The following is a 15,898-nucleotide window of genomic DNA, read 5'->3' on the forward strand; positions in this document are numbered from 1 at the left end:
TTTATTAAATGATCATTATATTGCATTATTATATTTAATTGATTATATAACCACACTATATTTTACACTTAACACATTATACAAAACACATATGAAACTGTAAACAGGAGCGTTTGGTACGATATGTCCACGCATCCTTCCTCCCTGTAGATTCTGTGAAATGTGCTCCGTTCACAGAATCTGTCTCTGCGGTTAATGCAACGCAGTAGGCTTGGCCGCTTTAATTTATGCAACACATCTTCGGGGTTACTCAAGTGTACTGCAATAATTAATATTGACAAGAAAGAACTTGGGGCGTAATCTAACCCCAAGTTCTTCCAGGATGCTTTCTTCGGACTGGCTGCGCTTGTGTTCGATTAGATTAGATTAGATTAGATTAGATAACGAAAAATTACTGTTGGATCGAAAATAAAACGTAACAAACATCAAATACTGGACTGAAGCTAAAACTGTGTAAAAACTAATAGTTTTAAAGATTTTGTTTTATTTATAACATAAATTTTGGAATTCAAAAGACAATTTCTTAACTATCCACTTCCACCATCTCAAACTTCATCTCGTTCTCCGGAATCAGCACCAGCGTGCTCAGAATCCTCAGCTCGTCATAGTTCCACCGGTACTCAAATTGCCGCGTAATTCGTGCTACCAGCATCTCCATCTCCAGCATGGCCATTCGACGACCCACGCAAGTCCGCGGACCAAACCCGAACGGCAGGAACAGGAACGGATGTACGTCCTTACCGCTGGGACATCCTGAAGTTTCCTTGAGCCATCGTTCCGGCAGGAACTCGTTACCCCGCTCGAAGTACTCTTCTCCGCTGTGCAGGATCATCGAAGCCATGGCAACGTCCGTCTGTTAAGGTTGCATTGAGTTACTTGAAGATCTTGATCGTACTTGAACTGCTTACCCCCTTGGGAATTTGGTAACCCTGTAGGACGATGTCCTTCCCAGCTTGGCGCACATTTCCAGCTACCGGAGGGTACATCCGAAGACCTTCCTTGATGCACGCTCGAAGATACGGTAGGTTCTTCATGTTTTCCGGCGTCAACGGGAGTCCTTATTCGGGAGGATCGCTCGTAGTTCTTCCCGCAACTTTGCCTGCTTCTCCGGGTTCTTTGCTAAGCAGTACAGAATACCGGATGTTGCGGAGGAGGTCTGAAAGAAGATGTATTTAGTATGAACTCTGTAGATATTGAACGATCCCACCGTATCAACTCCAGCCAGCAGCATATCGAACGCCATCACAACCGCTACATCGCGATTGACCTTTAGCAGTTTCTCCAGCACACTTTGGCTGTCACTGTCTTGGCTCGGATTCTTGTCCAGCCGGATCACAGCTTCGTCTACCTTGGCCATAATTATTCTCGTGAGTTCATCCAATACAGTCATGAGGCGTTTGAACGTTGGTGTCTTGTAGTATCGCCAGATCGATGGTAAGATGTCCAAGTGGTAGGACAGCTCGAAGAACTCTCGGATATTCTGAAATTTGTGATTTTAGCAAGAAATCCTAGCAATTCATGTAAACCCGATACCGTCATGATGCTCTTGGTATCCGCAGAAATATCCTTTCCTAGCACTCCCAACCGGGTGTCCAAAGCTAAGGCTCCAACCGTCTCCAAAGCCCATCGATTCAACCACTGACTGAAGTCAGCTGGCGTCTCATTCTTCTCATCGCGTATTTCTCCAATTCTGTTGAAAACCTGGTGTTAACAAGTTAGCTCAAAGATCTAAACTATACCTTCATACATTCCCATGAACTCTCTCGCGATCTCGTCCAGCTTATCAACGTACAGCTGAATCGTCTTTGGCTGCATCATTACCGGATTAACGATCGTTCGAAAGCTTTGCCAGTTCTCCCTTGCTCGTTCACCAGCCCTCCCATTCCCTTGAACACCTCCGGTCGCACGTTCTTCCGGTAGTGCACGAAGGTGTCCAGCGCGATCCGGTTGGGCCACTGTCCCTCGGTGCGGAACAGCTTCTTGAAGTCGTCCGGCTGGAATGTCATCACCATATCCTTACGGCCAAACTGTCCCGGCATGACCATGATGTCACCGTAATCCCGTCGAAAGCTGCGATGCAGATCCGGGAAGGTGAGGTTGTTGTAACGACCTGTTGGTGGCTTGATTAGAACTTGTAATTTATGGTTTTGTCGGTCACCTTAAAGTCAGGTAGACTAAAATCAACCAGACGACTATCTTTATGATCTTCACCAGATATACTAACCAAACATCTGCTTTGTTTTCTTCCTAGTGAACTGCGCAGCTCACGCATCAAATCAATTTAGTCAATTCTGTTCAAGGTCACGCGTAGCGCTTGACTATTAGTTCCACCATCCTCACTTGTACAACATGCCCCACTTACCTCCAGGTGCGAAACCGACCATCATCTGCAGGAAGCTCGGTCGTGGAATCTTGCTGTACGGTAGGGCATTCGTGTACTCGACTTCACCGTGACCTTCCGAGGTCGACGACACCGGTTGAGCCTGAACGGACCGAAAACGAGCCAACACCTGGCTCGTAGCTGCCGTTGAACGACATGCCTGCAACTTGACGACACTTTGGAGCATTTCTGGTTGTGTTCAGCTTCAACTCTAAACTCAATTTGACAAAATTTCTTCTCTCATCGAGAAAGGTGACCTGTTATCACACCAGGGCTGTTATCACGCTGGATTGTGTATCTATTTGGACTTATTTGGAAATAGCTCGCGCGCACCTCACGACCACTGCTGAATGAAGTTAGCGCGTAGTTTTGAGATGTTTTGGTGGGTGCGCCGCGACGCGTGAGTTCGCGGTTTGGTGGTTGTGATCGCGGGAGGTGTTTAGATGATTTTCAATATTTTTGGCTGTTGGTTTTTGGGGGTATTCATGCGTGCATGCGTACGTGTTTGTTAGATATCATGCTAGATTTGTTTGTTGCTGTTTAATATTGGTGTATTTATGAAGATTTTTGTCGGATGTATTTTGAAGATGGTAGTTGTGGCGTGCGTTGAAGGTTTATTGAATGAAATGTTTTGCTTAGGTATTGGTTGAGTTTATCAGGTGTTTTCTATATTTGGCTATCAGAGCTTTGAGAGTGATTCAGCCGTTTCACAGTGCTGGTTGAAAGTGTTTATGAGTTGAATTGTAAATTTTAAAGAAAATTTGTTTCTGGTCCTTACAAAAACCCCTTTTGTACGGAGCATGAACAATCGCCAAACTCTCCCCTATACAAATTTCCATATAAATTGAAAAGCAGTCCACACAAAAATAGTATCTAATCTTTATAAAATCTATATCTTGAGAAGGGAATTTCAGATCAATTTGAACAAGTAAGGACAATTTAAAAAAAATAGAACAATATTCATTTACAGCACAAAAATGTAATTGCAGACAAGCCTTATTTATGACCTTTTTGAAATATTTTTTTTGAGAATTAATAAATCAACTTGACCCAGCAAGGGCAAAAACAATTTGGTAGTGTTGCCAATTTTTTGAAAAAAAATGAAGGTCTTTGAAAAACAACAATTTAATAAAAACATTTTTACATCCAAAATCAGATTTGAAATGAAAAAGTACTTTACAGAAGTTTTGATATTAATTTCAAGATATACTTCGTTGAGTTTGATTTTTGTAATAATGGTGCACTTTTCTTTTTTTTCAATAGTACCATGGTTACGCAAGCCTGAACATATTTTTTTTCCGAAAATTCGGAAAATTTCCTATAAATTTGTCTAATAAGTTAAAAAAAGGCCACAAATCGAAAAATAAATGGGAAATATGAGTATTTTTGGTTATCACTCTAAATGTACTCAACATTTTTTTGCATTCAATGCCGATATTTTAGCAACTATTGATCCAATTTTGAATGTAAAAAATAAAATATTTGTGAAGTGTTCGGACTTTTCTGATAAAAATATAGTCTTAATTTTAAATTGAAGACTAACTTTAGAAAATGACTCCTGATGTAAAATAAAGAATTTCATTTAAAATTTTGTTTTCAACGTTTCCCAAAAAATGTTTTTTTTTTGAATATTGTCAGTACTGCTACATTCTGTTTGACTTTGTTGAAAATTCCGTTCTCAAGATACAGATTTCTGAATATTTAGGTACAGGTTTTGTATGGACAGCTGTCAAATTTGTATGGATGTTTGGATGTTGTTTGGATGAACCAATGCATTGGTGCGCTGTTCTTTTCTTCTGAAAAATAGTTTTTCTTATGTAAAAAAATCTCAGGAATCGATTGGTGCATAGCAAACTCACGCGAAATGACGGGAAAGGGCCTATTTTGCCCCAAATTGTCCCAATAATTAGAATTTTCTTGACACTCTACAAGTTAATCATATTAACATTTATAGGATATCTTTAAACTTATTTTAAAGTAAAATTAGAAAAAAAAAATCGAATGGTACCTCTTGCAGAATTGGTGAACTGCGCGATGAGAAGAATGAACTTCCAGGTGACTTCAATCAGTGGTTGAACCGATGGGCACTGGAATCGATTGGAGTGCTGGCTTTGGATACGAGACTGGGAGCATTGCAGAAGGATCTCTCAGCTGATACAAGCAGCATGGTGACGGTAGGTATAATGGTCGACATGTGAGAACATTAGCTAATTACTCTATGATAACAGTACATCCGGGAGATGTTCGAACTGACCTACCAACTGGACATTCTACCTTCAATCTGGAAGTACTACAAAACACCAGCGTTTAAGCGTCTGATGACAATCTTCGACGAACTGACCAGGATCATCATGTCCCACGTTGACGCGGCTGTAGTCCGACTGGAGAAGAATCCAACTCTGTCTAGTGAGCAGCAAAGCGTCCTTGAGAAACTGCTGAAAGTTGATCGTAACGTCGCACTCGTAATGGTATTCGATATGTTGCTGGCTGGCGTCGATACAACCTCCTCAGGATCAACTGGCGTTTTGTACTGCTTGGCGAAAAACCCAGAGAAACAAGCAAGGTTGCGAGAAGAGCTGAGGTCCATTCTTCCGAAGAAAGACTCCCTTTGACGCCGGATAACATGAAGAATCTACCGTATTTGAAAGCTTGCATCAAGGAAGGTCTTCGGCTGTATCCTCCGGCTGTTGGTAATCTGCGGGCAGCTGGGAAAGATCTCGTTCTTCAGGGTTATCGGGTTCCTAAGGGGTGCGTTCACGACTTATATCTTCCTTAAAATCTATACTAAGAAGTTTACTTTTCCAGACCGACGTCGGTATGGCATCGGTAGTCCTCTACCAAGAAGATCAGCACTTTGCCCGCGGCAAGGGTTCCTCCCGGAGCGGTGGCTCAAGGACACCGAAGGTTGTCCCAGCGGCAAAACTGCGAATCCGTTCCTCTTCCTCCCATTTGGATTTGGACCTCGGATGTGCATCGGACGCCGGATGGCCATGATGGAGATGGAGATGATTGTGGCGAGAGTTACGCGCCAATTTGAGTACCGCTGGAACTATGGCGAGCTGCACATCTTGAGCGCGTTGGTCAACATTCCGAAGAACGAGCTGCGCTTCCAGATGACCGAAGTTGATAGTTAGACACGACCAACAGCTGTTTATCACCTCATAAGACCTGAGGTGGCGCACCCCAGCGCAAATGATGTTATAAAATGTAGCTAATAATGAGGTGCATTTAAGTTCCATAATTATTTAATTACAGCCAAAGCAACGTCGAGCAGCACGTGAAGAGTACTGCAACTGCAGCACTCTCTGTTCAGCAGGGAGCTACCGGAGGCCGTGTAATTACCTTTGCCATCGTGGTCGTCGTGCCCTACGGGGAGTTGCTCACTGCTGGGAGGATCTCTATCAGGCGTGAGGGATCTCCGGTTTCTGCAATAAACACGTTGCGCGCTGACTAGCATAACAATTTATTTAATTAAATTACGCTGAGAAATTCTCTACCTAAGGTTTGTCGTCTTATTTTTGAAAATAAAAAGGTAATAAATTAGAAGTTATTTGATCGAATTGTTATTTTTGTAATTGTAATTTGTTGTTTTATTGGTTACGATAGCCTGTTAGTATAAACTGTGCTCCAGGTCAAGAATTTAAACATAACGAAAAATTAGTGCGGTGCCTGTGGGGACGCGCAGTCCTGCTTTAACGTGTTATTTTCCGTCTCTTTTGTGTCGCTGTGATTAGTGCGCTGACCACGGGGACGCGCTGTCTTGTTTTAGCATGCTCATTTTCATTTCTTTTGTGTCGCTGTTTGTGTAATTGGGTGCGTGGTTATTATATATAGGTGAAGGGATTTTATTAAATGATCATTATATTGCATTATTATATTTAATTGATTATATAACCACACTATATTTTACACTTAACACATTATACAAAACACATATGAAACTGTAAACAGGAGCGTTTGGTACGATATGTCCACGCATCCTTCCTCCCTGTAGATTCTGTGAAATGTGCTCCGTTCACAGAATCTGTCTCTGCGGTTAATGCAACGCAGTAGGCTTGGCCGCTTTAATTTATGCAACACATCTTCGGGGTTACTCAAGTGTACTGCAATAATTAATATTGACAAGAAAGAACTTGGGGCGTAATCTAACCCCAAGTTCTTCCAGGATGCTTTCTTCGGACTGGCTGCGCTTGTGTTCGATTAGATTAGATTAGATTAGATTAGATAACGAAAAATTACTGTTGGATCGAAAATAAAACGTAACAAACATCAAATACTGGACTGAAGCTAAAACTGTGTAAAAACTAATAGTTTTAAAGATTTTGTTTTATTTATAACATAAATTTTGGAATTCAAAAGACAATTTCTTAACTATCCACTTCCACCATCTCAAACTTCATCTCGTTCTCCGGAATCAGCACCAGCGTGCTCAGAATCCTCAGCTCGTCATAGTTCCACCGGTACTCAAATTGCCGCGTAATTCGTGCTACCAGCATCTCCATCTCCAGCATGGCCATTCGACGACCCACGCAAGTCCGCGGACCAAACCCGAACGGCAGGAACAGGAACGGATGTACGTCCTTACCGCTGGGACATCCTGAAGTTTCCTTGAGCCATCGTTCCGGCAGGAACTCGTTACCCGCTCGAAGTACTCTTCTCCGCTGTGCAGGATCATCGAAGCCATGGCAACGTCCGTCTGTTAAGGTTGCATTGAGTTACTTGAAGATCTTGATCGTACTTGAACTGCTTACCCCCTTGGGAATTTGGTAACCCTGTAGGACGATGTCCTTCCCAGCTTGGCGCACATTTCCAGCTACCGGAGGGTACATCCGAAGACCTTCCTTGATGCACGCTCGAAGATACGGTAGGTTCTTCATGTTTTCCGGCGTCAACGGGGAGTCCTTATTCGGGAGGATCGCTCGTAGTTCTTCCCGCAACTTTGCCTGCTTCTCCGGGTTCTTTGCTAAGCAGTACAGAATACCGGATGTTGCGGAGGAGGTCTGAAAGAAGATGTATTTAGTATGAACTCTGTAGATATTGAACGATCCCACCGTATCAACTCCAGCCAGCAGCATATCGAACGCCATCACAACCGCTACATCGCGATTGACCTTTAGCAGTTTCTCCAGCACACTTTGGCTGTCACTGTCTTGGCTCGGATTCTTGTCCAGCCGGATCACAGCTTCGTCTACCTTGGCCATAATTATTCTCGTGAGTTCATCCAATACAGTCATGAGGCGTTTGAACGTTGGTGTCTTGTAGTATCGCCAGATCGATGGTAAGATGTCCAAGTGGTAGGACAGCTCGAAGAACTCTCGGATATTCTGAAATTTGTGATTTTAGCAAGAAATCCTAGCAATTCATGTAAACCCGATACCGTCATGATGCTCTTGGTATCCGCAGAAATATCCTTTCCTAGCACTCCCAACCGGGTGTCCAAAGCTAAGACTCCAACCGTCTCCAAAGCCCATCGATTCAACCACTGACTGAAGTCAGCTGGCGTCTCATTCTTCTCATCGCGTATTTCTCCAATTCTGTTGAAAACCTGGTGTTAACAAGTTAGCTCAAAGATCTAAACTATACCTTCATACATTCCCATGAACTCTCTCGCGATCTCGTCCAGCTTATCAACGTACAGCTGAATCGTCTTTGGCTGCATCATTACCGGATTAACGATCGTTCGAAAGCTTTGCCAGTTCTCCCTTGCTCGTTCACCAGCCCTCCCATTCCCTTGAACACCTCCGGTCGCACGTTCTTCCGGTAGTGCACGAAGGTGTCCAGCGCGATCCGGTTGGGCCACTGTCCCTCGGTGCGGAACAGCTTCTTGAAGTCGTCCGGCTGGAATGTCATCACCATATCCTTACGGCCAAACTGTCCCGGCATGACCATGATGTCACCGTAATCCCGTCGAAAGCTGCGATGCAGATCCGGGAAGGTGAGGTTGTTGTAACGACCTGTTGGTGGCTTGATTAGAACTTGTAATTTATGGTTTTGTCGGTCACCTTAAAGTCAGGTAGACTAAAATCAACCAGACGACTATCTTTATGATCTTCACCAGATATACTAACCAAACATCTGCTTTGTTTTCTTCCTAGTGAACTGCGCAGCTCACGCATCAAATCAATTTAGTCAATTCTGTTCAAGGTCACGCGTAGCGCTTGACTATTAGTTCCACCATCCTCACTTGTACAACATGCCCCACTTACCTCCAGGTGCGAAACCGACCATCATCTGCAGGAAGCTCGGTCGTGGAATCTTGCTGTACGGTAGGGCATTCGTGTACTCGACTTCACCGTGACCTTCCGAGGTCGACGACACCGGTTGAGCCTGAACGGACCGAAAACGAGCCAACACCTGGCTCGTAGCTGCCGTTGAACGACATGCCTGCAACTTGACGACACTTTGGAGCATTTCTGGTTGTGTTCAGCTTCAACTCTAAACTCAATTTGACAAAATTTCTTCTCTCATCGAGAAAGGTGACCTGTTATCACACCAGGGCTGTTATCACGCTGGATTGTGTATCTATTTGGACTTATTTGGAAATAGCTCGCGCGCACCTCACGACCACTGCTGAATGAAGTTAGCGCGTAGTTTTGAGATGTTTTGGTGGGTGCGCCGCGACGCGTGAGTTCGCGGTTTGGTGGTTGTGATCGCGGGAGGTGTTTAGATGATTTTCAATATTTTTGGCTGTTGGTTTTTGGGGGTATTCATGCGTGCATGCGTACGTGTTTGTTAGATATCATGCTAGATTTGTTTGTTGCTGTTTAATATTGGTGTATTTATGAAGATTTTTTGTCGGATGTATTTTGAAGATGGTAGTTGTGGCGTGCGTTGAAGGTTTATTGAATGAAATGTTTTGCTTAGGTATTGGTTGAGTTTATCAGGTGTTTTCTATATTTGGCTATCAGAGCTTTGAGAGTGATTCAGCCGTTTCACAGTGCTGGTTGAAAGTGTTTATGAGTTGAATTGTAAATTTTAAAGAAAATTTGTTTCTGGTCCTTACAAAAAAACCCCTTTTTGTACGGAGCATGAACAATCGCCAAACTCTCCCCTATACAAATTTCCATATAAATTGAAAAGCAGTCCACACAAAAATAGTATCTAATCTTTATAAAATCTATATCTTGAGAAGGGAATTTCAGATCAATTTGAACAAGTAAGGACAATTTAAAAAAAAAATAGAACAATATTCATTTACAGCACAAAAATGTAATTGCAGACAAGCCTTATTTATGACCTTTTGAAATATTTTTTTTGAGAATTAATAAATCAACTTGACCCAGCAAGGGCAAAAACAATTTGGTAGTGTTGCCAATTTTTTGAAAAAAAATGAAGGTCTTTGAAAAACAACAATTTAATAAAAACATTTTTACATCCAAAATCAGATTTGAAATGAAAAAGTACTTTACAGAAGTTTTGATATTAATTTCAAGATATACTTCGTTGAGTTTGATTTTTGTAATAATGGTGCACTTTTCTTTTTTTTCAATAGTACCATGGTTACGCAAGCCTGAACATATTTTTTTTCCGAAAATTCGGAAAATTTCCTATAAATTTGTCTAATAAGTTAAAAAAAGGCCACAAATCGAAAAATAAATGGGAAATATGAGTATTTTTGGTTATCACTCTAAATGTACTCAACATTTTTTTGCATTCAATGCCGATATTTTAGCAACTATTGATCCAATTTTGAATGTAAAAAATAAAATATTTGTGAAGTGTTCGGACTTTTCTGATAAAAATATAGTCTTAATTTTAAATTGAAGACTAACTTTAGAAAATGACTCCTGATGTAAAATAAAGAATTTCATTTAAAATTTTGTTTTCAACGTTTCCCAAAAAATGTTTTTTTTGAATATTGTCAGTACTGCTACATTCTGTTTGACTTTGTTGAAAATTCCGTTTTCAAGATACAGATTTCTGAATATTTAGGTACAGGTTTTGTATGGACAGCTGTCAAATTTGTATGGATGTTTGGATGTTGTTTGGATGAACCAATGCATTGGTGCGCTGTTCTTTTCTTCTGAAAAATAGTTTTTCTTATGTAAAAAAATCTCAGGAATCGATTGGTGCATAGCAAACTCACGCGAAATGACGGGAAAGGGCCTATTTTGCCCCAAATTGTCCCAATAATTAGAATTTTCTTGACACTCTACAAGTTAATCATATTAACATTTATAGGATATCTTTAAACTTATTTTAAAGTAAAATTAGAAAAAAAAAATCGAATGGTACCTCTTGCAGAATTGGTGAACTGCGCGATGAGAAGAATGAACTTCCAGGTGACTTCAATCAGTGGTTGAACCGATGGGCACTGGAATCGATTGGAGTGCTGGCTTTGGATACGAGACTGGGAGCATTGCAGAAGGATCTCTCAGCTGATACAAGCAGCATGGTGACGGTAGGTATAATGGTCGACATGTGAGAACATTAGCTAATTACTCTATGATAACAGTACATCCGGGAGATGTTCGAACTGACCTACCAACTGGACATTCTACCTTCAATCTGGAAGTACTACAAAACACCAGCGTTTAAGCGTCTGATGACAATCTTCGACGAACTGACCAGGATCATCATGTCCCACGTTGACGCGGCTGTAGTCCGACTGGAGAAGAATCCAACTCTGTCTAGTGAGCAGCAAAGCGTCCTTGAGAAACTGCTGAAAGTTGATCGTAACGTCGCACTCGTAATGGTATTCGATATGTTGCTGGCTGGCGTCGATACAACCTCCTCAGGATCAACTGGCGTTTTGTACTGCTTGGCGAAAAACCCAGAGAAACAAGCAAGGTTGCGAGAAGAGCTGAGGTCCATTCTTCCGAAGAAAGACTCCCCTTTGACGCCGGATAACATGAAGAATCTACCGTATTTGAAAGCTTGCATCAAGGAAGGTCTTCGGCTGTATCCTCCGGCTGTTGGTAATCTGCGGGCAGCTGGGAAAGATCTCGTTCTTCAGGGTTATCGGGTTCCTAAGGGGGTGCGTTCACGACTTATATCTTCCTTAAAATCTATACTAAGAAGTTTACTTTTCCAGACCGACGTCGGTATGGCATCGGTAGTCCTCTACCAAGAAGATCAGCACTTTGCCCGCGGCAAGGGTTCCTCCCGGAGCGGTGGCTCAAGGACACCGAAGGTTGTCCCAGCGGCAAAACTGCGAATCCGTTCCTCTTCCTCCCATTTGGATTTGGACCTCGGATGTGCATCGGACGCCGGATGGCCATGATGGAGATGGAGATGATTGTGGCGAGAGTTACGCGCCAATTTGAGTACCGCTGGAACTATGGCGAGCTGCACATCTTGAGCGCGTTGGTCAACATTCCGAAGAACGAGCTGCGCTTCCAGATGACCGAAGTTGATAGTTAGACACGACCAACGGCTGTTTATCACCTCATAAGACCTGAGGTGGCGCACCCCAGCGCAAATGATGTTATAAAATGTAGCTAATAATGAGGTGCATTTAAGTTCCATAATTATTTAATTACAGCCAAAGCAACGTCGAGCAGCACGTGAAGAGTACTGCAACTGCAGCACTCTCTGTTCAGCAGGGAGCTACCGGAGGCCGTGTAATTACCTTTGCCATCGTGGTCGTCGTGCCCTACGGGGAGTTGCTCACTGCTGGGAGGATCTCTATCAGGCGTGAGGGATCTCCGGTTTCTGCAATAAACACGTTGCGCGCTGACTAGCATAACAATTTATTTAATTAAATTACGCTGAGAAATTCTCTACCTAAGGTTTGTCGTCTTATTTTTGAAAATAAAAAGGTAATAAATTAGAAGTTATTTGATCGAATTGTTATTTTTGTAATTGTAATTTGTTGTTTTATTGGTTACGATAGCCTGTTAGTATAAACTGTGCTCCAGGTCAAGAATTTAAACATAACGAAAAATTAGTGCGGTGCCTGTGGGGACGCGCAGTCCTGCTTTAACGTGTTATTTTCCGTCTCTTTTGTGTCGCTGTGATTAGTGCGCTGACCACGGGGACGCGCTGTCTTGTTTTAGCATGCTCATTTCCATTTCTTTTGTGTCGCTGTTTGTGTGCTTGGGTGCGTGGTTATTATATATAGGTGAAGGGATTTTATTAAATGATCATTATATTGCATTATTATATTTAATTGATTATATAACCACACTATATTTTACACTTAACACATTATACAAAACACATATGAAACTGTAAACAGGAGCGTTTGGTACGATATGTCCACGCATCCTTCCTCCCTGTAGATTCTGTGAAATGTGCTCCGTTCACAGAATCTGTCTCTGCGGTTAATGCAACGCAGTAGGCTTGGCCGCTTTAATTTATGCAACACATCTTCGGGGTTACTCAAGTGTACTGCAATAATTAATATTGACAAGAAAGAACTTGGGGCGTAATCTAACCCCAAGTTCTTCCAGGATGCTTTCTTCGGACTGGCTGCGCTTGTGTTCGATTAGATTAGATTAGATTAGATAACGAAAAATTACTGTTGGATCGAAAATAAAACGTAACAAACATCAAATACTGGACTGAAGCTAAAACTGTGTAAAAACTAATAGTTTTAAAGATTTTGTTTTATTTATAACATAAATTTTGGAATTCAAAAGACAATTTCTTAACTATCCACTTCCACCATCTCAAACTTCATCTCGTTCTCCGGAATCAGCACCAGCGTGCTCAGAATCCTCAGCTCGTCATAGTTCCACCGGTACTCAAATTGCCGCGTAACTCGTGCTACCAGCATTTCCATCTCCAGCATGGCCATTCGACGACCCACGCAAGTCCGCGGACCAAACCCGAACGGCAGGAACAGGAACGGATGTACGTCCTTACCGCTGGGACATCCTGAAGTTTCCTTGAGCCATCGTTCCGGTAGGAACTCGTTACCCCGCTCGAAGTACTCTTCTCCGCTGTGCAGGATCATCGAAGCCATGGCGACGTCCGTCTGTTAATGTTTCATTGAGTTACTTAAAGATCTTGATCGTACTTGAACTGCTTACCCCCTTGGGAATTTGATAACCCTGTAGGACAATGTCTTTCCCAGCTTGGCGCACATTTCCAGCTACCGGAGGGTACATCCGAAGACCTTCCTTGATGCACGCTCGAAGATACGGTAGGTTCTTCATGTTTTCCGGCGTCAACGGGGAGTCCTTATTCGGGAGGATCGCTCGTAGTTCTTCCCGCAACTTTGCCTGCTTCTCCGGGTGCTTTGCCAAGCAGTACAGAATACCGGATGTTGCGGAGGAGGTCTGAAAGAAGATCAATTCAGTATACGACAGTTTGCATCCAAACTGATCCCACCGTATCAACTCCAGCCAGCAGCATATCGAACGCCATCACAACCGCTACATCGCGATTCACCTTCAGCAGCTTCTCCAGCACACTTTGGCTGTCACTGTTTTGGCTCGGATTCTTGTCCAGCCGGATCACAGCTTCGTCTACCTTGGCCATAATTATTCTCGTGAGTTCATCCAATACAGTCATGAGGCGTTTGAACGTTGGTGTCTTGTAGTATCGCCAGATCGATGGTAAGATGTCCAAGTGGTAGGACAGCTCGAAGAACTCTCGGATATTCTGAAATTTGTGATTTTAGCAAGAAATCCTAGCAATTCATGTAAACCCGATACCGTCATGATGCTCTTGGTATCCGCGGAAATATCCTTTCCTAGCACTCCCAACCGGGTGTCCAAAGCTAAGACTCCAACCGTCTCCAAAGCCCATCGATTCAACCACTGACTGAAGTCAGCTGGCGTCTCATTCTTCTCATCGCGTATTTCTCCAATTCTGTTGAAAACCTGGTGTTAACAAGTTAGCTCAAAGATCTAAACTATACCTTCATACATTCCCATGAACTCTCTCGCGATCTCGTCCAGCTTATCAACGTACAGCTGAATCGTCTTCGGCTGCATCATCACCGGATTAACGATCGTTCGAAAGCTTTGCCAGTTCTCCCCTTGCTCGTTCACCAGCCCTCCCATTCCCTTGAACACCTCCGGTCGCACGTTCTTCCGGTAGTGCACGAAGGTGTCCAGCGTGATCCCGTTGGGCCACTGTCCCTCGGTGCGGAACAGCTTCTTGAAGTCGTCCGGCTGGAATGTCATCACCATATCCTTACGGCCAAACTGTCCCGGCATGACCATGATGTCACCGTAATCCCGTCGAAAGCTGCGATGCAGATCCGGGAAGGTGAGGTTGTTGTAACGACCTGTTGGTGGCTTGATTAGATCTTGTAATTTCCGGTTTTGTCAGACAGGTAAACCAAAATCAACTAGACGACTTAGTAGTGTCCAACTATCTTTATGATCTTCACCACATCTACATGACCAAACATCTGCTTTGTTTTCTTCCTAGTGAACTGCGCATCAAGTCAATTCTATTCAAGGTCACGCGTAGCGCTTGACTATTAGTTCCACCACCCTCACTTGTGACTTGTACAACCCTTACTTACCTCCAGGTGCGAAACCGACCATCATCTGCAGGAAGCTCGGTCGTGGAATCTTGCTGTACGGCAGGGCATTAGCGTACTCGACTTCACCGTGACCTTCCGAGGTCGACGACACCGGTTGAGCCTGAACGGACCGAAAACGTGCCAACACCTGACTCGTAGCTGCCGTTGAACGACATGCCTGCAACTTGACGACACTTTGGAGCATTTCTGGTTGTGTTCAGCTTCAACTCTAAACTCAATTTGACAAAATTTCTTCTCTAATCGAAAAAAGGTGACCTGTTATCACACCAGGGCTGTTATCACGCTGGATTGTGTATCTATTTGGACTTATTTGGAAATAGCTCGCGCGCACCTCACGACCACTGCTGAATGAAGTTAGCGCGTAGTTTTGAGATGTTTTGGTGGGTGCGCCGCGACGCGTGAGTTCGCGGTTTGGTGGTTGTGATCGCGGGAGGTGTTTAGATGATTTTCAATATTTTTGGCTGTTGGTTTTTGGGGGTATTCATGCGTGCATGCGTACGTGTTTGTTAGATATCATGCTAGATTTGTTTGTTGCTGTTTAATATTGGTGTATTTATGAAGATTTTTTGACGGATGTATTTTGAAGATGGTAGTTGTGGCGTGCGTTGAAGGTTTATTGAATGAAATGTTTTGCTTAGGTATTGGTTGAGTTTATCAGGTGTTTTCTATATTTGGCTATCAGAGCTTTGAGAGTGATTCAGCCGTTTCACAGTGCTGGTTGAAAGTGTTTATGAGTTGAATTGTAAATTTTAAAGAAAATTAGTTTCTGGTGCTTACAAAAAAACCCTTTTGTACGGAGCATGAACAATCGTCAAACTCTCCCCTATAAAAATTTCCATATAAATTGAAAAGCAGTCCACACAAAAATGGTATCTAATCTTTATAAAATCTATATCTTGAGAAGGGAATTTCAGATCAATTTGAACAAGTAAGGACAATTTAAAAAATAGAACAATATTCATTTACAGCACAAAAATGTAATTGCAGACAAGCCTTATTTATGACCATTTTGAAATATTTTTAGAGAAATAACAATACAACTTGACCCAACAAGGGCAAAAACAATTTGGTAG

General features: G+C 42.7%; 1 protein-coding gene and 1 pseudogene across 1 annotated transcript; both read right to left on the reverse strand.

Annotated features, from left to right (window-relative positions):
* Positions 1-523: 523 nt before the first annotated feature.
* LOC6043091 lies at positions 524-15,182 on the reverse strand. The gene is given in 23 exon segments (XM_038251045.1): positions 524-853; positions 909-1,051; positions 1,054-1,156; positions 1,208-1,480; positions 1,534-1,690; positions 1,748-1,856; positions 1,859-2,110; positions 2,363-2,581; positions 4,722-4,883; positions 6,753-7,076; positions 7,119-7,380; positions 7,432-7,704; positions 7,758-7,914; positions 7,972-8,033; positions 8,096-8,334; positions 8,587-8,793; positions 10,949-11,110; positions 12,977-13,301; positions 13,357-13,605; positions 13,658-13,930; positions 13,984-14,140; positions 14,198-14,561; positions 14,805-15,182. Coding segments are annotated over 23 exon segments (5,007 nt in total). The 5' UTR covers positions 15,010-15,182.
* Positions 6,686-8,861, reverse strand: LOC119768092 (annotated as a pseudogene).
* Positions 15,183-15,898: the final 716 nt, after the last annotated feature.

This window comes from Culex quinquefasciatus, chromosome 2, assembly GCF_015732765.1.
Source record: "Culex quinquefasciatus strain JHB chromosome 2, VPISU_Cqui_1.0_pri_paternal, whole genome shotgun sequence".
Classification (NCBI taxonomy): Eukaryota; Metazoa; Arthropoda; class Insecta; order Diptera; family Culicidae; genus Culex; species Culex quinquefasciatus.